The sequence below is a fragment of the Strigops habroptila genome, chromosome 9 (assembly GCF_004027225.2).
Source record: "Strigops habroptila isolate Jane chromosome 9, bStrHab1.2.pri, whole genome shotgun sequence".
NCBI lineage: Eukaryota > Metazoa > Chordata > Aves > Psittaciformes > Psittacidae > Strigops > Strigops habroptila.
In genome coordinates, this window is record NC_044285.2 from 13,119,202 (window position 1) to 13,142,408 (window position 23,207).

At 39.1% G+C, this 23,207-nt stretch overlaps 1 protein-coding gene across 4 annotated transcripts in view; it reads right to left on the reverse strand.

The window, feature by feature from the left end:
• Positions 1-23,207, reverse strand: part of FAM214A (family with sequence similarity 214 member A) — a 48,774-nt gene that overhangs the window by 10,113 nt on the left and 15,454 nt on the right. For 2 of the 4 annotated variants that reach the window (XM_030498518.1, XM_030498517.1), the window contains exons 2-9: positions 15,234-15,321; positions 6,842-7,026; positions 5,752-5,954; positions 5,202-5,327; positions 3,073-4,927; positions 2,460-2,576; positions 1,432-1,511; positions 559-667 (exon numbers count right to left, since the gene is read on the reverse strand). In XM_030498518.1, the coding sequence (XP_030354378.1) occupies positions 559-667; positions 1,432-1,511; positions 2,460-2,576; positions 3,073-4,927; positions 5,202-5,327; positions 5,752-5,954; positions 6,842-7,026; positions 15,234-15,285 (2,727 nt within the window). In that variant the 5' untranslated portion in view covers positions 15,286-15,321. The remainder of the gene's footprint in view (positions 1-558; positions 668-1,431; positions 1,512-2,459; positions 2,577-3,072; positions 4,928-5,201; positions 5,328-5,751; positions 5,955-6,841; positions 7,027-15,233; positions 15,322-23,207) is intronic. The other 2 variants (XM_030498520.1, XM_030498519.1) reach the window with 1 other exon arrangement.

Consider the following 23,207-nt stretch of genomic DNA (forward strand, 5'->3'; position numbering starts at 1 on the left):
GGCATATAGTACCTGGAAAAAAAAAAAAGTAAATCTAGAATGTGTAACTTTCCTCAACATACTCACTCTGTAGTTCACAAATACAGAGTACGATACAACCTGTCAATGCACTTGCTATCAGTTGCTGGTATTTGATACACTACACAAAGTGAAAAGCTGGAGGCTACACTTCAAATACATTCTGTTTACTACACTGATTCAACACAGCTTTTGTGATCAAGTAGTTTTTAAGAGTGAAAATGAAAATCCTTTTTTCTAGGTATACACATGAACAATTACAGATTATTAAATCTTATTTAAGTCAACAGAACACCTCCTCACTTGACCATAGTGGGAAATAAAAGTTAAGCAATGCGTTGTATCTGAATCTCTGAAATACAAGATGCCTGGGGCATGAAATATGTGCCCTTACAGCTGCAAATTAAAACAAATTCTATTCAATTTAATTATAAACTTTTACATTGTAATCAGGCTGGAATTATTCACAGTGAAGTACTTTTAAAAGCAGTTCAGAAGAATAATAAAAATACCACAAGAATTCTAGAGAATATGCAATACCTCAAAGTTTCCCAGAAGGCTAAGACTTGTTACTGGTGGAGCACTAGAACTTAGAAATGGTTTCCCATGGCTCTCTGGATCCCTGTCTCTGTTTATACATTGTTGTGGGCTATTAATAAAAAAAAAAAAAAAAAAAAGACAAAATAAATATAAAGGATAAAAGCATTTGCTTTTGTCTTCTGGGTACAAAGAGCTCTAGAAAGAATCATTTACTTACTGTATTACAAAATGTTGTCCTAAAGAAGTTACAGTTGAACATTGCCTGGTAATACTTTAGCAAAATATTTTCAAGTTGACTGAAAAAATACTTTCACAAGTTTTACATTACAGGGGATAAAGACAATAAAAATGTAGGCTGTTCATTAACTCCATGAAATAGGACCCAAAGTATCAGATTATTCTCTCTTGTATGCAGGTATTTTTGTCTCATATCCTGATGTTTCTAATAGCAAAATACCATACTAAAAGCTGTTTATGTTAATGTATTAATGTATAAAAGGCCATGGTCAGTTCCTCTTATAAGGCAAAATGTTTAACCCATTCAACACCAAGAACAAAATATAACACAAAAATAACACTGACTTGAAGAAGAATCAACAATTACTGTATTTTCTATTTGAAAACTCGAGTGTATCTGACAGCATACCTACCCCAGGCCAGAGTTCGTCCTGGCAGCAGCTCTCATACCATGGTTATGTCCCAGAGCTGTGCTAACCTGGAACCCCCCTGGGACAACTCAGCTGCCAAGCCTTATTTCAAAATATGGATGCTTTTTGAGAGGCCCCCATTTTCTGTCTTTGCTAACATGCTTTGTGGTTGCATATGGATATGTCTCCCCAAAAAATCTTAATGTTGCTTGTAAATAAAACACACCTTCTTGCAGACAGACATTTCAACTGCAGCAGTGATGAATCCAGATCAAAGCACCCAGATTGTGTTTTCCTTTGAGGAACCTCAAAAGGGAAAGAACATGCTAATTTGAAAACTGTACCGCTAGCAAGGGCAATTTTGCCAAGTAAGCACAAGTTTGCCAATAATTTTCATGACATTAAAAAACTATAAACACAGAGCAGAAGAAAGTAATTCCTATACGTTCTAAACCTAGTGAGGAAAATTCTAAAATTATTAATGACAAGACTGTAAATTCTGAGTAACAGGAAGTACTTAAATAAAGACTCATTCAAGAGGCTGATGTCTCTTTAGAATGGTACAGAACATTACTAATAAACAGGCTCATCCAAGTTCCCTGAAAATACGACAGCCTTCACAAGCACTGGAGAATAAAACATATCGTGTTGATTACAAAACATCACTACTTCAGTAGTTTTAATTGAGACTCCCTTTTTCTTTAAAGACTCCCAACAACCTACCAAGAGCTGTAACACTTCCCCAATGTCCTCCTGTCTTATCACAGCAGCTTTGTATCACTGAGTCATTCAATGACATCTCTGATTGCTGAAGAATATACAGTACAAACTGTTCACAGAAACAAAAGCTTTGGAACAACAGGCAATCAGGTATTAATAACTCACACAAAAACTCTTAAATGACAAAATATGTTAGCTTACAGTAATTTTCAAAATGCCTTCTTCTGTGCTCTAAAATAATACCAAAGCTTTTTTTTTTTTTTGCTATAGAATTTTCTAATGTCACCTTTTGTTAATCTTGATAGGATCTCAACAACTACCTCCTTAATATTCTCTTTTCCAGAATTATTGTTCAACTTCATGTGAGTGTTAACTCTCAAATTTCCACTTGCAAGAGTATTCATTCTGACACTGAAAGTAAACACACACACTTCACCTAGGTAATCTGTCCATTTTTCTACCATACACAGATATTAAAAGAACAAAATACTTCCTTTCTCAGCTACAGCTGTTGTAACTTCAACAATAACTTACAGGACTTGAAAGCAGAGGCAATCCAGTTCTGGGATGAAAAGCCTTGGTTGAAGTTCCATCCAAGGATCGAAAATTATGTTTCCGCCATGTATTTGTGTGTTTTAGAGATGGTGCTTTCTGTCAGCAAAACAAATTTACTCAAGATCAATGGGATATTTCAATGGCCTATCATGATAAGACTTTCCTTGCTGTAATGGAGAGGACTTCTGAACCAGGTGGATCTGCATCACCCTAGCATATTATGAAATACTCAGTATAAATACGTCTTGACTCAATCTACAATCACAGAGACTGGTCACTAAAGATCACATACTGTATTGAGACACTGGTGTACTTATAAAATGACAGGATGCCTAACTGCCTAACTGTTGTTCATAATGCTATCACCATAAGTAGAATAAGATAATGTTCTTCTCAATGTTAAACTTATAATTAAGAAGGTACAGGGAAGGCACTACCGGCCAAACATTACTTCAGACCAAAACAACAACGACATATTGCTTCCTATGAAGTCAGACTTAAATCCGTGTTCTTATTGGTCCTTAGCAGATATTGGGTACAAGCTATGTGACTAAGAGCAGCTACAGGAATTGGTTTTTTCCTCTGTATTTACCTGTACATCTGGGTTCTTCAGCCGCTCACACTTAACTACACTGTCTTCTGTAGGTTTCTTCTGAGAAGTGCTTTGTAAATCAATGCCTACTGGGTCTTCATTCTCATCATGTGCAGTCTTTGTTTTATCTTGTTTGGTTTTGTTTTTGAAACTGTCATGGTCTTTATTTAAATAATTCTCAATACTAATAAGCTGAGTGCTTTGCTCATAAATAATTGGTTTTTTTGAGTCTTTATCTAAACACTTGAGCTCATTTCTGTGCAAAGAGTCAGAAACCAGCATCACAGTTGCCTTTTTTGTACCTTCAAGTATTCTGCATTTATCTGTCTGTAAATTGTTAAAAAAACTGTCCGTGCTGTTGTTCTCATTAATAACTGTTTTTTCTTTAAGTTTATTTGTGCAAATCTGTTCATCAATGTTGCTGAAATTTGAACACTGTTTAATTCTGTTGGTTATCTGGTCTTTCTGTGCACAACCAGAATGTTTCATTTCCAATTTATCTGGCAATTCAGATTTATTTTCTTTAATACATGGTGATGATGTGTGAATGTTAGTAAATGCATGAGAAGTTTTATTTGAAGTCTGATGAAATGCATTGCGGACAGCTTCACTGGGTTTTGCTAAAACTAATTTTCTTCTTGCTTGGAGTTTCAGAGAAGGCTTCGATTCTCCATCAAACCTAGAAGGGCTGATAGGAGTATCAGGTGTCTTAGTCCGTGATTTACTGCTGTCTTCTAACAAATTAAAATCGGATTTAGCAAAAGAAACAGAAGACGGTTCCTTGCCTTTCTTCAGCAAATTTTCATCTTCATATGTACTTCGGAAAATCTTTGAAGTAACTGGGCTAGTCTCATGGCCTTTGAAGGGATGTCCAGTAACATGAGAAGTAGCCGGATCACAATGAATCAAATGTTGGGCAATCCTTGCTATCACCTCCTGCCGCTCCTGGAGCAGAGAATCGATCAGGGGATTACCCTCTCCTGCCAACTGATGGCCACAATGGTTCACTGGAACACGGGAATCCAGCAGTGTGATCTCTGGTATTGCTCTAGTTTTGCCTTCGCCACCATCCTCTTGTATTGCATTGTCTAAGTTGGCAACAGAAACAGGGAAGGTCTCCTTGCCTTTCCTTGGCAAGTTTTCATCTTCGTAAGTACTCCGAAAAGCTTTCGGTGTAGCCAAGCTGTTTTCATGTATGTTGAATGGACGTCCAGTAACAACTGGTGAAGTAGCTGGATCACAGTGAATCAAGTGCTGAGCAATCCGTGCAATGACTTCTTGTCGCTCTTGAAGTAAAGAGCCTATCAAAGGATTGGCTTCTCCTGTGGGCTGATGAGAGCAATGACTATTCGAAACACGAGAATCAACTAGGGAAAAGGATTTAAAAGTTCTGACAGGTGCTTCATGAGATTGTGTCTTACTGTCTGCTGTAGCATTATAGCACTGAACTTTAGACTGTGATGCCCCAAAGTCAGATCCAAGTCCAGTAGATGGATAAAGTTTTAAATTTCTGATGGATGTGGTAAATTCAGGTGTCTTTTTTCCATTAAGTTGGCTTTCAGGTGTCACTGTCCAGGTCTGTTTCCCACAGAAGCGCTGTGGACTGGAGTTGCTGCATTGCTGTGCCGCAATGGAATCACTGTGCTGATGTAACTTACGCTCTTGCATTCTCTTTTCATAAAAGTTAAGGTTGGTGTGAATACTACAGGTCAAAACTGGGTAGTTTGATTGTCTGGGCAAGGACTGAACGCTGACTCTCAAGGCCACATTGTGAGAAACGTTTGGAACAGGAAAGACATGCTCAGTTGGTGTCTGGGAAAACTTCCATTGCAAGTCCACATCTGCAGCGCTCACCCTGAAACAATACAGAAAGGCATTTACAGAATTATCTAAATGAAGAGTCTTTAATTATCTACTTCATAACGCAAATGTCTAAGTAAAAGCACTAGAGACACCAGCAACTGCTGTACTTTGCTAAGTATATGAATCCTATACAACCACCAAAGAACTCGGCCAACAACGTGGCACCTTCTGAAAGCAAACAGGAAAGCTAGAGGGAAGGATGGTTTTAAGACAAGTTGCAACAACCTGCAAACAGCAAACGAGGTTTTTTTCCATCCCAGACATACCTGTACAGAATGTTTCGGGGAACAGCACCATGTGAAACACTCAGCCACGCACTTAGCTGAGAGAAGAACACAAAAGAGCGAACAGCCAATAAAAGGGTCTTCTCTTCAATAAATCGATCTCCACTCCTAAAACATATTAAGAGAAACACATGGATATTAGCAAGATTATACACTGTTAGAACTAGAACATTTTCAAATCTTCATTCTGAAAATAAAACGCAGCTGAATCAAGCAAAACAATGAAACATTGAAGATTACAGAGCCTGATTTGGTTTTATCCACATAGGAATTTATACAATTTAACATAACAAGTCATGTATAAAAATTTTCAACTAGGAGCATTTCATACTCTGCGTTGCACAGTGTGCACTGCAGAACATATGAGTACAGGAAGACTATGATTCAAAGATGCTTAGATTTCATTGGTAAATAGTGGTTTTCTGAGATCAGTTCTCATGGCTAAGGGCCAGTTCAAAACTGCTAACTGATTTAAGGACTTTAATATGCCAAGATTCTTGCAACTATCAGCTAATCCTCATATCCAACTTACTGTCGAGGAACTGGCTCCAAAATCCACCTTTCTAACAGCAATGCATCTTGTTTGATTGCAGGATCATTTAAATCATTCCCCTCAGTGGTGGGCCCTTCATCGCTATAGCAACAGTCTGGAAGTAGCATCACTTCTACCATGATTGGAATATTGTTCTTCCACAGGAGCATAACCTCAGATCTGGTTCGCCTGGCTTGACGACACTGAGGGAAAGAAGAAATGTCAACATATGCAAGCCATAAAAATACTAGCTAGATTTAAGTCTACTTTATAAACATGTTCCAAAGTACTGGAAAAGGCTAAGGGTCAAATTCTGTAAACCAGGTTTCACTAAATCAGAGATAAGATTCCAGAGCTATTAGATGAAAAATAATTAACAAATCCTTTATGGTTGCCGTTTGAGCAACTTCTGTAGAAAGTTGAATTAAAAGGAGCACATAAAACAACATTTCCACAATCACTACACTTTGCTACGTTGCACTTCTCTCTCTACAAGTCATCCTCTTGGATGGACACACTTAAGCAGTATCTTTATAAATTCTGTGTCTTGGAGTGGGCTAACTTCTACATGATTAATAACTTAAATTCACACAGTACTTAGGAACTTTTACTTGAAATGGGATGCTCCAACCTTACTCCCAAACAGAGTGGCTGGATTTGCTGTGTTTATGTTTTTTGGATCACTAACTTTTCAATAATACCTGAAAAAGCAAGAAGTTAGGCAAGTCAGCCGACATTTTCTCAAAAAAAACCCCAAACCAAACCAAAAAAACACCCAAACCAAACAGACCAAGAACGCTAAGAATAGCACTCACCATTTGCATAATAAAGACTCAAAAATGTACTGCATTGAAGTAGTCGTGCAGAATTTCATGTTCAAGGATAAAAGGCTTAATGATCTCTCATTTTAAGGACAGCTCTATTATTAGTACGATACTGAATTACATAGTCATTTAAATGCGGGACTGATAGAAAGCAATTGTTATTCATGCTAAACTGTGACTCTACCATGGGGGGTTCTCAGCTGACTCTAATCAGGGTAGCAAGGATGCCCACCATGACAGTTAAAATGAAATGGGTACCATCATACCTGAGCCAGTTTGTCGCTGCATTCATGCTTAGTTCTTGGCAGCTGACCTGATTGTGCCGGCGGGCAATGAAAGCCCTCTGTTCTGCCCTTGATTGAGTACTCAGGCGTTCGACCTTCAGTGATCAGCAAGGCCAAGGAGACCAGGAACTCCTCAGCTTCATACTCAAAGTATTCATCCAAAGTATCTGTCAGTTCAAAAAGATAAAAAAATAATGACATCTGCTGTATGATAAGCGTTCAATTGTTGGCTCACCCCGCAGTTTGTTTCAATTTACATTTAAAATGAGAGCTATGGGAAACGGATCTTTGTATCAGACTGGCTGCACTCCGCATAAGTTACTGTACCACCACAAAACAACTTTCCTCATCCCATAACATTGTCGCTACAAGCAGACAAGATTAGAAATACTCTGAAGAAAGATTCATATAGTAACTGGTCAATGCACCAGATGTCAGCAGAGAAACAATGGTTTGTGTTGTGAACCACAGCTGAATCACAGCTTCCCTAGAAGAAAAGTTTCCTGGGTTCTGGTAGGAGAAATCTGATGGCAGTATGACTTGGCATTGTTAGATCACGTGACAGAAAGAAATCACAATACATCATAAAATACATTAAAGATTGAATAAGGGAAAAAAAAATTACTTCTATTAGAAAAAGTGGGACACAAAGTTCTTGAAGTTTTTTATTCTGAGTCCCTCCTGCTGAGAGCAAGGCTTACTTGAGAGGTCCATTTTTAGTTACCATTAACGCATAGGAAAGGTTCCCAAGAAACATACAGAGTATTCATTGTTTTGTACCACGGTCAGTCTAAACTTGTGCAAAGAATTAAAACACAACAAGTCGCCACAGACAAAGCAGCAGCTGGCACTGCTCTCCATGAATTACCCTGGCACACTCTATTCCCACAGAGGTAGGATGTCCCCTGATTTTATGGTGTTCTATAGAGCACCCTTCTCCTCCTTCTCCCTCATCATGAGGATGTTATACATCATTCAAACAGATTCAAGCACAACCAGATCGTGTCATTCCCTTCTCTGCTTAGAAACACTAAAGTTTCAATATCATTTAGTTACTGAAGAGGTTACAGGAAAATCTCTTTTCTGAAAAAACTTCTACTTCAAAGTCCATTTCAAAAGCAGCAAAGAAAAGCAGGTGGAGGCAAGGCTGCCAGCAGTTCTTCACCTTTATTTTTATGCTTTAGGGGAACAAAAGCACATGACATCTTTACAATTTTAGCTTAAATGTCCTAAGTCATCCAACAAAACTGCCACAAGAACAGAGTTAATTTTTATTCATGTTTTGATTACCATGCATAAAATACCTTTCCACTTGGAAAAAAAAGAAAGTCTCTTTTGTCTTCATTCCCTAATAGCAGAGCATTTGGCAGACATTGCAAGACAGACTTGAGAGATCCATACAAGAAGGGATGCATGAAACAAAAGCTCCAATTAAATGTGCAATTACCTGCATATGCAAATTGTAAAGTGTGTAAAACTAGCTTTTGCATGTACATATTTGCCTAGCCCAGGCTTGTACAGACCCCAGGGCTTATAGCCTTTTTGATGGATATACATAAAGTAAATAAGAGAAGCCAGCCCACTGCCAGGAAACTCAATTCATTACATAGTCATCCTCATCTTTACTGACTCTTTTCCCCCTCCCTTTTAAAGGAATGCACTTACACAGTTGCTTTCAGTGGCAGGGATGGGCTATAACTGGGCCCCTTTTTGCACTGCGTGGCCATATGCAGCCAGTGGTGCAGCACTCCTGACCCATACCATACACGCCACACCTTCATGCACACACCTAGGAGGAGGTGCCAGCCACTGGACTGCCACAGCCAGCACAGGTCCTGTGGCTCCATCCTCCAGGTGGGAGCAGGGAAGGGGCTCTTCTGACACAGCTGCCTGCCCCCCACCTTGGGGAGCACCCTGACCAGGAAGGCACCGTGGGCGCTGGAAGAACAGGGTGCTGCCAGGACAATTCATCTGACCACTGCCTGCCCTGAAGAAGGCAGAAGAAAAGCCAGAGAACAGATGAATTACCCTGGAAGACCCCAGATGGCACGTGAACAATACATTAAATCATCTGACACAAGTTAAAATGGTCATTCATCTGATGGATGGCAGAAAATGACTAATAAAGGGTGCATGAAAGGAATAGTAAATAACAGAGGACAAGACACTTTGGTGGTTATATGAGTCACCTACAAAATTAGGCACCTGCATTTTTTTTTCCCCTTCTCTCTTTTTTCAGCTGAAAATCTGGTGAGCAATAGGCAAATCATTCTTGGGGATAGGGAAATGGGATTTGCAAGGACTCTGAGAAGGATTTGGTATTACAGCTGACCAAAAACATAAGGGCAGCATTATCTGCCTAGAACAGGGTGCCCAGGGAAGCCGTGGGTGCCTCATCCCTGGCAGTGTTCAAGGCCAGGCTGGATGGAGCTTGGAGCAACCTGGTCTAGTGGAAGGTGTCTCTGCCCACGGCAGGGAGTTGGAACTGGATGATTTTTAAGGTCATTTCCAACCCAAACCATTCTATGATTCTATGATCTTTCTGCTAACACAAGCATCATGCTCATCTTTGTATGCCCAAGGCCATGGTAATGTTAAGGAAGCCACATCAGGAAAGGTCACTACTGGAGTACTTTTCCTACTCTGACATAGAATTTCCAAAAATCTAGAAATTGTTCAGCAGGAGTAATACTAATTTAAAACAGAATTGCTTCATGCTTAGCAGACTAAACAGAAGGGGAATTCATCCTTGAGAACATGTGTAAGGGGAATTCCTCCTTGAGAAAATGTGTAAGAGGAATTCTGTTCAGTTAAAATAACTAAAAACATCTATGGTTTAACAGAAAAAATAAAGAGCTTGATCAAGATCTGCACATGCTTTTGCAGACAGATCCCATCTCAAACACCTCCTTACTGTAACAGAAACATGCACAGTAAGACGTGATATCTGAATATTTACCCAAGATAATTTTAAATGGCAAGGAACAGTAAAATTGACATGCCCTTTAATTAACATTAGCAGCTTACTATGTGAAGCTGTAGACCTTGGTTTACTTGGCTCTCCTTTTGTAGAAAAAAAGATAAAATCCATATTTGATCAAAAGCTTCTGGACTTGACAGAAATTAGTAGATAACTCCTATGGCCTGAGTGCTTCTGCTGAGCTGGTTAGATTCAGGTAAAAAGCCCACCCCCTTTTTGCATTAAAAAAATCTGATATCAAAGCTTATATTGTATACTTAAAACACTCAATGTCTTTACAGACATGTATCACAAATTGACATAACAAGCCACAGACGGTTTAAGCATGTCCAAGATCCAGTGAATGTAGTAAATAAGCAAGATCTAGTGAATAAATCAAGGTAAATAAATCTGAAATAAGTAATGATTATTTCAGAATACATACACAATATTACTTTATGTAAACAGATAAAGCTTACTTCTAAGTTCAATTTGCAAACACTGCCTCTGTTCCTGTATCGGACCTATTATTTCAGAAGCAACCAGTTTCTTGCCTTAAGGATGGAAGAGTAGACCCAACTCACTAGAGATTCAAATCTGTATTGGCTGCAGTTACAAAAACATGATCTTGTTTCAAAATAAAAACTTCATCTTGCTAAAGGATGATAAACAGCACGTATTGAACTAGGAAATGCTACTGTTTTCATAACAGCATTATAAAGACAGGGGCAACACTTTATGTCAGCAATGTAACAAACAAGGTATTTGACCTGGACAAAAAAAAAGCACAAGTAGCAAGGGGTATTGAGGGTTTTTCTACAAAGTTCATGGGCGTACTGATGTTTTTTAGCTCCATTAGATTTATCTATCATTTAGCCCCTTTTCATAAAGGAAAAACCCCTATAAATATGGAAAAGCCTGGTAAATTGTTCCTATACAAAAGACACAGATGATGCAAGTTGATGTAATTGAGGACAAGGGTGGAAAGACATTTATAGAAACAGCAAACTCAGTGTTTAGTTATAAAAAGTCTTACAGTGTGTATGCTGTAACTGTTTTCTTTTGTGTATGAATCAGCCCCATTTAAGAGACACATCATATATTGTGCAGAGTGTCCTATAATCTGACTATACAAAAATGAGTATTTTTCTGCTTCATCTCTAGCAATGGGACATGCAAGTACATGATATAAAATATGCATCCCAGCAGTGTCCGGGTTTTATTTCCCTTAAAATAGCAAAGAAAACCCAGTTAGTTGACCGAGTAGGTAGAAATTAAAGTAACAAGACACTACAGCCCTTTAACAGATACATTGGAACTGAAGTTTATTGACCAGGTGGTCACAAGAGATAGCAGCAGATGTCAGATTACTCTAGGAGGGAAAAAGGCAAACACAAATTTAGACTGAAGCTACTACACATAAACCAAAACATGCAGTACTGGAGAACTGGAACCTGGCAGCACATCGTCGTTTCTTCCTTTGTCTCCTGCACATAACAACCTTAACTAAGGCTGATTTTCTACACCTTCTGGACAAGCAGAAAAGCCCATTTAACCAGAGCTGTCATAAAGAGGGTCTTCAAATCCTTGTCCTCCCCCATTCACTACACACATGTGCACATCACTGGAGCACTGGAATAGAGAATAACTCCCTCCCCCCCACCCCCGAAAAAAAGTTAAATTGGCTGACATTTTAAAACATCTATGGAAGTTAGGTACCAGTACTAGGATGTGGTACTAGTGAGTCACAAATCCACTTAACTGTCACCACAGGATTTTCCCAAAACTTCAGTTAATCCACTTGTGCCCAGCTGACTCCTTTCCCAAGTAGGTCACACTTGTGTGGACCAACTCCCTTCCCTTTCCTATCACAGCATTTTCTGTAGTCATTACCGAAAATGTTTTCCTGAAATATGTGCATTAGAAGAGCATTTAATCTATTTCCTAGGCTTAGACAGGAAACAAAGACATTTGGTACCATGTAACCCATTGTGCTCCAGGGGCCACCAAAAATACAGCTGCAATCCTATGCCCTGTCCTGCCTGGGGACAGCGAAGAGGTAAACAGCACTGTGCCTTCCTCCTGTCACAACCAGGCAGTGCCACTGTAATCTCCCTTAGTCCATGCTCATTTTATTGACCTTAGCACCTTTCCTACTGCACTGCACACCACAAATATCTACCAAGCTTGTCCTCAGAAGAGTTCGTTTTCCTAAAGTGCTTTTCTTCAAAGACAAATTTATTCAGCTTGAAGTATCTGTTAGTCCTGACCTCTGCTGGTTTGGAGGGCTGTTTTCTTAGAGGGTTCACAAAACAACTAATAATTGACTTCAAATATGCTCTGTAACAGCCTAGACCTTCCCTGGAAAATCTTTCGGCATCCATAATGGATTTTGAAGGCCAAAGATTTAAATTAATCAGATTTCTATCTCACTTCTTAGAAACCTTGTAAGCAAAGCAGTAAACAAAACATGAGTGCATGGTATGTTCTGGGATTCCCAGCTGACACAAGCCCTGCTCCTGCCCTACCCCAGCTGTCCAGCAGGCACCATGGCACAGTTGCTACCTTGGCTCTGTGCTTCCTTCACATGTTACAATTTTCTTTGAAAGACTAAATATATTCCTTAAGTACTTGGATCTTACTTTTTGTGCTTTTAGTACAGGCTGTCTGTAAGGAGATGCTTCAGTCTCAGAGCCCCGTGACATGACAGTCAGGCTGCACTGTCAGCATTCAGAATCCATCACCTTCTAGCAAAGGCATTGCTCTGCATTTACAAATTTACAGCAAAAGCTCTCTGGCCCTTCCCCCAAAACAGTCAACTGAGTAAGTTTCATTAACTCACTATTCGAAGAAGTAGGGTAAAGGTAGTTCCATATTTTAAGAATAAAGCAGGGATTCGAGAAACTACTGTAAAGGAAATGAAACACAATGTAAACATTTGACTAACAGCTTCTCTTCTGGAATTAGAAACACCTATGGGTGCTTCGGTTAACTAATTCCATGTTGTGCTTCACTTCAAAAGAAAGTTGCCCTTGAACCCCCCCAAATTCATGATGAGCAGTCATATTGTGTCTGCATATTATAAACCTGTAATTATATCTGAAGTCACACGCTTCAAAAGCCATGCAATATTGAGCTCAAGTATAATTTAAACTATCAAGAGGTAAAAGTCATGAGATGGTCTACTTGCTTCAAAAAACAAGGTATTGGTTAAGTTTACTTAAATTGAGGCATATGCAAGGAACTGGTTACCTTATCTTAAAATACTCCTACACAGACATTTTTTTCCCCCACATTAACTCCTGTATTAGATTCTTAGGGCCCAAGATCTTCAACGTCAGGGACAGTCATTATGAAAACATGAGGATTACAGCACAGTACCTCATCTTACTCTTTCTGTCTCCTTACTTTTTCCAGGGTAATAAATTGAACTGCTACCTGATTATGAAAGCAGTTCAGCTGCAAGCAGGAAATGGCAGCATAGGAATTTCACATTAGGATTGATGCATACCAGCTACTCAAAGAAAATAGAGTATAAGCTATAAAAAATTGCTGAATCTACTTAGTTTTGTATAGCAGAAGAGGAAGAAATTCACCTGCTTTTGTGGTGTTGTGCCAGTTTATAATTAGAAAACCAAAACCATGCACACCACTAAGAGGGGATTTTTAAAAGCCAAGACACAGCTACATGGCAGATGATGAAGTTAGCTCGGAGCTCTGGAGTAATAAAAATCAATCAGTACCAATCAGTGCCATCAGCTTCACTCCAGACTGCAGTGCTGCAGTAACTCCCTAGTACGTGTGTATCACTGCCTACCTACCACAGACTTCTGCTGGATGCCTCTCACAGCATCCAAAGCTAAACTCCAGGCAGCTTTACCATAAATAAAGTTGCCAAAAAGAGACTGGTCTTAAAATTGGGCTGGCTTAAAAAAAACCCAACCAAAAACATACAATTCACATTTAGTAAAACTTACTCAGGTTCGAACAGCTTAGTAAGTACAAAAGTAAAATCCAGTTAAATTTATTTAAAGCTTAGATTTCCTGCAGTAATCTCAGAAACTACCACTCTTTGAGAGTGTAAAATGCAGACTGTTAAACTGATCTGGGTGTTCCCATCTTGCTTCCTGCGTTTTGGCTGACATCCTATTTTGCCATCACCATACTGCTTACTGAGTCACTTCTCTTCTTCCAACTGTAGCTTTCTATTTTTATCTGAGCAACAACATTTTAACCTGCCTTTTTTTGATTTTTTTTTTTGGCATTAAACCAAATTCTAGATCCAATATTTGCATTTGGATCAGGAAAACTGGTTTTATTTTCTCTTAATTGGACAAAGAAAAGGAATACTTAAGAACAAATGATTTAAGCTGAATTATTTCTTGCTCCACAAGGAAATCACAAATTGTGAAGTAGGTCATTATGATTTCATCGTCTGTATTTCATAGATGGAAAGCAATACCTGAAAATGTGAAGTTTAAGGCTCATTTCAAACCTAAGTTCAACAAAAGTTGAAAAAGAACTCATATATTCTAAAATACAACTCTATTCTGACATGGGTAAAGAAGTGCAGAACTGTCAGTATAAAGCTGTAAGATTATCAGTGCTGCAATGTTTAGCATTTTATATATAAGCAAGTTGGAGGAACAGAACATACACTTTTTTGCTGATCCCTAAACTTCCTAGTCTACAGAACGGGTTACAAAAGATGCTACTTGTACTGACATGCTATAACCGGACAGGTACTGAAAGCAAAGAGGACTTGTCTCAGCCAATGCCCTTACTTAAGCACATATCAATTTATATTTTCCTTTATATTATGGTTTCCTAGATTGTGATTTTATTAAGTGTCACTACACAAAAAACTCTCAAGTTATATCATAATGAAACAAACACGCCTATCAGGAGCAGAGTTTTCCATTCATTCTTCTCTAGCTTTCCACATTTTTCCCTTGATTTAACTGATGCTCTGCCTAAATTAGCTTATGTTAGAACAAACTGCATGACTCAATAAACCTAAACCTACCTAAACAAAAAAAAACATAACAAAACAAAACAAACCTTAAAAACCTGGCAAAGCAATAGGATTTCTAATTCTGCAAATCAAAACTATTTTTTTCAGGTACTTCTGTTAGTTCATATAAGAAAACAATTAGGAGAAAACATCTCTTTTACAATAAGTATGTAGCTGTGGCACGAAGTATAGAATAGACGCTCAGCTGTAATCAGAAGGGAATAAAAGGTTTATATCTAGTCTTCACTCTCACCATCGATACAGTGATCGATACAGATTTACCACCCTCATAAATATGCTGATATAAATTTTGCAGAATTAAACTGAAAACAAATTACTGTAATGCTCCTGTTTTAATCCCACCCTAGTTCATAGGAGGAAGGGCAATGTGGAGATCAGACCTACGCTAGCTTCACAGTCACTGCCACCATAATGTGAAACTGCGTCCAACATGCTTGGTTTGGGGAGCTGAAGGAGCCGTGTGTCACCCTAGAACAGAAAACAGAGTGCACTTAAGCTTACAGAACATGTGAAAATTTCTTCCTAAGGTGTTTTCTGGAAAAACAAAGTACTTTTGTATTAAAATACAGATTTTCCAAGATAAGAATTCTAGATATAGTCAATCTTTTTTTTTTTTTTACCACACTTCCTTCACTGATGTTGATGATGACCATTTCATCTTTCATCAAGGCTTCTCCAGCCAAGGGAACTTTGTTTGGAGATGAGGATGATGATGGATGATGATGATCTTCACTACTGTTACTCACTAATTCAAGACTTAGCCGCAACTACATGGCTGAAGACATACAAACTGAAGGCTTTCATCAACTTACTCAGCCTTATGATAGCTGTAAATACCATACTGCAGTGACTCCACAGCTGTTGCTTTCTTCTCAAAGGAAGCCCGACATGAATTAACTATGAAAAAGCACATGTATTTGGCTAAGCCTCATCTCCTTCTGAAGGCCTATCTGCCATACAACAGTTGCAGCAATTGAGGACTGGGAAGTCCAATTCCATTTGGAAGCCAAGACATCCCTCCCATTAAACAGGTTGACAGCAGCTCTACATTGAATTCCAGCTGTGATCGCATTTTTATAATACATAAATAAAAATGCATGCCAGAAATTTTATTTGAGGCCTTAAACACAATACAACTCATGACGACAAACATAAGTTTCCTTTCTAATTTGTTTAACAATCTAACTTGACAAAGATTCAACTATTTGCAGACTTCTGCAATATTTTATACAGAGATTGGCTTGAAGATGGAAAGCAGTAATTTGTAATAATAAATCACTCTCAGATGTTACTGAAAAACAGCATGAGACTGTTTAAAAATACTACAGTAGGTATTTCAATGCTTATGAGAGCTGTCAGAGAGAGCAGCCCTCGATTTAAAATGCGACAAGTTTGCATCTTGTGCTGATCAGATGTTTGCTGAAGTGTTATTCAGTTTATTCCTCTGTAGTTTATCATCTTCATGATATATTCAAGTATCTTTGGGAACAGCATTCACAGTGATGTAGGGTTACACTTGCCAAAAAACAATAGGTTTTGAAATTTCCCCACTAACACTAAGAATTAATCTCTTTGGGGTATTTCATGCTTTATCTCATCTCCTTAAGTATTTACCGTGCTTAGAAACTTTGACGATACACTTTCAATTGTTCTTGTACTTATTTTCCTGTCAACACCGATAAAATAACACTTCTATGCTGAGGAGGAATGTAAAGTAGTCTTCAGATCAGAAAGACTTTGAGTGAATGATTTGGAAGAGGCATTAAGGGTCTGAGAAAATCTGTAATGGGAGCACACAAAACTCCTGCTGGGGAAAGCCAGCTATGCTGTGTGAACATAGGTTCCGCTGTGGTTTATGATCACGAGGCACAAACTGGTATTCTTCTTCCCTAAGATCATTTCAAGGAAAAAACCAGTTACATCATGTGGTTTGCTTCAGACCCGCAGTCAGACTTCTTGAATATAAACCAGAGTGAATTTGAAAGGTGCAGTGTGAAAGCACTGACTCATTTTTGGGTGGAATCAGCAGGGATGCTACAGCCACAGGAGTCAGGGAAACCCCCTGGAAAAAGTACCATGTTGATTTACGGGATTGCATGTTATGGAAACCCTTCACTAAGCACTCAGCCTCCAACACAGTACCATTGTCCAAGCAGGTGAAGTTTTGTAAGTACTGAAGCACTCAGCCTTCCACAAAGTCTGAAAACCTTCAAAAACCAGTAGCCAAACATTTTCATCTTCACACTACAGTCAGGTGCCAACAGGCCAAATAAATGGGATTTTTAATAGCCATGATCTTTAGACTCTGATGTCAGGAACCACTGACATTAACAAACTAATTTAAATTTTCTTAAATCAGACATCCCTGGCAATTCTTCCCTCCTTTTAATCTCTTGGAAAGGATCTTTTTTCAATATACAGAAAGATACAATATGGCTGTTTGTAAATACCAAGAAGCTCTTGTATGTTGAAAATCTCCTTAAAGCTACCTATCAGTATCTAGTTTTAATAGATACTGCAATTTCTCAGTTCTACTGTGGTAACAAAATCCCAAACCAACAGTAAGCCAGAGAAGGCTGTGGGATGGGGGTGGGCAGAAGTCTAGAAGTATGGGAAAAAACCCATCTATGACCTTGTCTACTTTTCGGTGAAAGTAGTCTACTCTATTAAAAGACTATTAAAGAAATTAAAAAAGCAACTGAGGCCTCCCACGTGCACGATCAGTATGTCATTTCTTCAGGGGCATCATCTAGCTGTGTCACGCTTCCAGAAGGTTTTGGTTTCATTACCAGCATTACAAATTTGGTATGAGTGCAACAGAGGTGCTATCAGCAACTCACCAGCACAGCGATAAGCCCTGCACTCACCCAAAAAAATCAATCCCTCTCCCTCAAGGGCACACAACACTCAATTTCAAATGTTCTCTTGTCTTAGAGGAACCTATAAAAATTATAATGTTATGAATGGAAGTCCTGCGAATGCCAGCAATGTTACCCAGGTCAGCTGATATCCCTGTTTCAGTTCAGCCAAGATCCACATAGGTGAAGGTTAACTTGCTTTATTTGTAAATCCTAGAGAAGAAGTCTACATGACTTCTGCAGTTTTCCACAAGGCTGAAAAGACCTCATGGGACAGGAATTAAAAATCTGCAACTGCCTGCATAGTAATGAACTTTTATTCCAATCCAAGCCATCACAATAGTCATTTTACGTGTCTAGACCTATTTCACCCATGCAAGTGCTGAATAACTTGATGGATGCAGGTTTTGTTCATCCCTGTTTTCACGCAATTTGAAGGATCACTGAGATTTAGCTGAGTAACATTTATCTTGTTACAGTTCAGATTTACTTTAAATGTAAAAAACAAAATAATAATAAAATGTTAAGAATCAGGCTAATGAAACTCTAGAGCACTCAGACCTTGTTATGTTTTCCCTCCACACACACACATATCTTGGAAAGTACCTTTTTAAAACCTGGTCCCACTTGAACACTGAAATTTCAAACAACATACTTGTTTGCTTACAAAATGTGTCTGCTTTCCCTCTCCCCTTCATTCAGCCATCCTGCTAGGGCTGCATTGCAGCTTTGAAGGCTACCAGAAACATCCAGCACCTCATGGAACAAAAGTTTATGACAATCCTAGGTGCGAGACACTCAAAGTGCCAAAATTAACACTACTACAGCAAGAATAATAGTGGTGTACTCATAACATATCTGTTCAAAACAATTCTCCCTTCAAGGGAAAAAGTGAGTTCACGGATGATTGCGCCGTTGCTGGCACAGAGCAAAGACAGGCACAGTGAGGGCCAGCAGGCAAAAGCCTCCCTGCACAGCACTGACCTCGAGTCACCCACCATCCCTGGCCTCTGCTCCAAGTTTATTGGTTGCACGTGTGTTTTGTAACACCCTGTACTGTGTATTCTTAGAACATACTTTCCAGAGAACCAAAGGGACAGGGCTCACCCCTCCATGGCCACTTCCAAACCAATCTCACCAGCAGCAGCAGCATCCTGCTCCTCAAGATAAACTAGCAGTTTATAGAATAGTAAAGGATCCAACCTCTGCGTTTGCATGCTCTAAAATCAGGTGACCCGTGAGTCAAGATACAGAGCAATAAATTATTAGGAAAAACAAAACACTACTCTAAAAATAGCATACATGAGCAGCATATGAAGAACAACAGTTTTTATCCAGGCAAAGCTCAAGGCCCTCCACAGCCTCTGTTGTATTTTGTGCAAAAACAACTGACATAAGCAAAGACGGATAAACAAATAAACCCCAACTTTAGCTCCTCCTTGATAACTTCCAAAAATACATTTAAACAAAATACACGGGGTGGGGGTGGAATAAAAAAGCTGAATTTGGGACCAACAGAAAAGGTATTAATGTCCAAAGTAAATATTCAATGAAACTTACATCAGAAGATGTCAAAATGACTGTCTTTTAGGGAAAATTTCCCCCAGCTGCCTTCAGTTCAGAAATGCCAAAAAGGCACTATCTGCTACATATCAGCTACTGGCAGAGTTTAGGCCACATTTGGGATTTGCCCACTTGTCAAGTTTGATAGATTTAATGAATTATTGTGAATGCTCAAGTTGAGCATTAGGGAAAAAAACCCCAAAAAACACAAAAACAACCAGCCTCCCTCCCCCAACCATTACAGAATCCAAGTGCCTGACAGACACACTTGTTTCGTCAACCCTCTCAGTTACCAAAAAGATCGTCCAGAGATTTTCTGTTAAAATCAGTATAACAAATTTCATTACTACCAAGTGACATCAACACATAATTCTGTTGGGGGAAGAGGATCTTTTCCTAAGAGATTACAAAGACTAAGTGTTGAAGAACATAGTCAAAAAGATTTCAAGTTTATATTTAGGAATACATAACTACATTGGCTATTACTATAAACAGCTGGTATTTGCAATCACTTATCTTCAAGAACTAATAAAAAACATATCCGAGAGATTTTTAGCACAGAACATTTTATTCTTACCATCTGAATTAGTGGCTGATCTTGAAAGGACCAGAATCTGGCATGGGAATCCAGACAACAAGCAACCTGCCCTCTTTATCCCCAGAAAAACGTGCAAATTGGGTTCACTACAGCCTTAACACTGGGTTGGATCCCTAGGAAATAGCACTTAGAGAATTGTTTTCAGCATGACTTGTTTTTCCTCAACTGTGGAAAAACACTGTCTGGAATTCTACAATTTTCCTCAGAGATAAATTCTTCACAGTCCGAGCTGTGATAAAGCTGGAAACGGGTCCTGCCAGTGGGGACCTTGGGCTGGGCGCAGCCCATGTGAATGTCACTAGGGCTCCGGCAGGCAGATGGCAGCGCCTTATCTGCCTGCTGGGGAAGTGCCAGCAGTGCCCGCAGGATTTCACATGGAATTCATCACTGAAAATAAGCGTGAAAGAGACAAAGCAAAGATGATGCCTCACCAGCATCCAGTTTTGTGAGGAAGATACGTCTGGTCAGTGTCTAACAGGAAACCATATTTTCCTGTTTGGTTTTTTTTTCCTCTCAAAATACCATCTTTCATAACAATAACTTAAATACAAAACCCAAACCCCCAGCTTTCAGGATCTTCTGCAGCTCACCAGCATTCCTGTTTTCTGCCACTCACTATTGCAGTAAACTTCCAATTAGCCTCTGATTACTTTAATCACTTGCACTTCCTCCCCTCTGTGTTGTCCTATAGTCAGGAAGAACACACTTGATGCAATTGACTCTGCTTTCCAGCTTCTCCGTTACATTGATAAAGGCTTGTTAGCCTGTATGCTGGGAGCACAGTTTATCTGTCTCATCAGTATTATTCCTTTGTTTCCTTACAGGCCTCTGTTGGAAGTCATTGATTTCATGTTTGATACTTGCAGAAGGTCTGAGGTGAGGATGGCCTTTTGTTACATGCTTGTATAATACCCGGCAAACCATGATACCTGAATGTGCCTCTTAATTTGTATCACAGATAACGGATTATAATCTTCAGGCAAGAACTCCAGGAATTTGCTTCCCTTCTCTTTAAAAGTAGTATTATGACTGAGTTATACACCTGGAGGCTGAAGAATTCCTTGATCCACGTAGACAATCAAACACAGCAATATAATACACCCTGGAAATACAGTTTGAGAATATAGTGGCTTGCTACAGATCTACATGAAGGACTTCATTCTGTAAAGAAGCCACTGTTGTAGTGTTAAGACCCATGAGCATAGATGTCCCTTACAGAAACAGCAAGAGCTGAAAAAACTATGTGTTATAACAGCATTGATGAAACAGGCTTACAACGGGTTGTTTGTGCTTTATGAGAAGCAACCTGCATTCAGAAATATACACAGGTCTTGTTCAAGGCTTTCCCGGGGGACCAGATCAAAACCTGTCTCAGAAGCACTTCCCTCCAGCAGTTTCAGTGCTATGAAGTTTACTTTATACCAACACTTCTTCAGCTGTCCTATCCTAAAAAGACATACTGAACCTTCTGTTTTGAATTTAACTATAGTAGGTACAAGAACTGTAGAGTAACTTTATTATAAAAATAAGCAAGATAGCATTCAGGGTCCTTCCAGCATCCTGCTCACAGCAGCCAAAGGCAAGCACCTTAGCAAAAAGAGCACAGACAGTGTAGGGCTGTGCTGGTATTTCTCCAGAATACTCTCTCAGTCTTCAACAATTGAACCAAAGGGGCAGAGAAGTTTGCCCTGTCCAGGGGCAAACAGCTTCAACCCCTTCTGTGGCCCCTGCTACAGACCTCCACTGTCCTACAGCAACATTCCCCTTCTCCCACCAAGGAGGACAAATGCCTGGCTGCAAGTGCAAGTCAGATGAAAGGCCACATCCACACCACAAGCTACAGGATCTTCCTTATTCCTCTGTACCATGCCCAGGCCAAATACATGGAGCTTCCTACCTCCTCCTCACTTTCCCCCTTGCTATGCTATTCGAGTTGCAGTAAGCAATTTTTACCTTAAGTTAAATGAAAAGGATTCAGAGAGATCTGCTCAGATTATAAACTTTCATATTTAAAGTAATGATTTAGCAGCCAGGCATTTTAAAGTATACAGTACTTCAGGCATCTTTTAGAAAGATCTTATAGGAACTAAAATATGCTAGGCCTCTTGGAATTCACATCCACATTCTCTTAGTTTACGTTTTCTGCTCCTCCAGCTGGTCTGCTTTGCCTTTTAAAATTTATTTTAAAGTCATAAAACCAACAAGTTATCTTCAGTTTCATAAACTTTGCTAAAACTGGAGAGGAAAAAAAAAGTGTTAGTTGCCATGGCAGCAGTGAGGAGTCACTGGGTCAGGATGCAGAGAACTTCTCTTGTTCTGTCTGATCATTTGCATCAGAAGTTCAGCCATCTGTTATTAACTATTTAACGACAGTCTTGCTTGTTAGTGCTGGTGCTTGCTATTTAAGTTCACAGAATCTATCTCCCCACCTTCAGCCCTTTTGTAAATATCCTAATTAATGTGGAAATTCATCTGAGGGCTCAGCTGTCTTTCAGGTAGGATGACCACCATTACTTAAACTTGGTCAATATTCTCCTTTCTCACCAAGGAAAAGCATACACTTATGCAGACACCAGCTCCTGGAAGCAGCAGCTTTATTGTTAGAGACATCAATTTGAAAAGAATTTCAGGCAGTAGATGATGTGGCTGAACTCCAAGACAGACTACATGCCTTCCATTTAAACATACTTCACTGTATGCTATATTCCCAAGTTCTGAAGTATCCCTTCATCTTCTACATCCCATCTTCTCCACATTGCAGAAGAAAACAGTTTTGTAATTTTATTTCAGAGTATGAATAGCATAGACTCAACTGTGTGTTACTAGCAAGGAAATACTACCTTTTATCCTCCAAGAGAATCTGAAATAGATTCATCTACTAGCTGTATACATTAAGAAAACAAAAACCTACTTCTCACATTTCCAAGCTTAGAATTTTGGAGTTAAAAATCATCACTATCTGCATTCAAATCTCTATGACCTAAAGCAAAATACTGACTCTTTCTGAATCCAGTCCTAGGAAAGCAAGCCAGTCTTGTTGCTTCTCACCCATCGTGCTCTCAGAAGAAAGTGGGAGGCTGTTCAATGACAAAAGGGGAACAACATGACTGTTTCTTTTACTGTTCCTAAAATTACTTCACAAAAAAAAAATCATTGCTATTAGGAGCAAGTAAGAGGCCTTCAGCAGGAAGTCCTTGTTTCAGTCATTAAACGCAGTATCTCATAAGCTAAGACCACTCTGCTCACATGTCAACCAGTAAAGCTCAGATCCTCTGAACTTTAAAAGTGGACGAAAAATTTGAAAAGCATTTATGTGGGAAGAGAGAGTTGCAGAG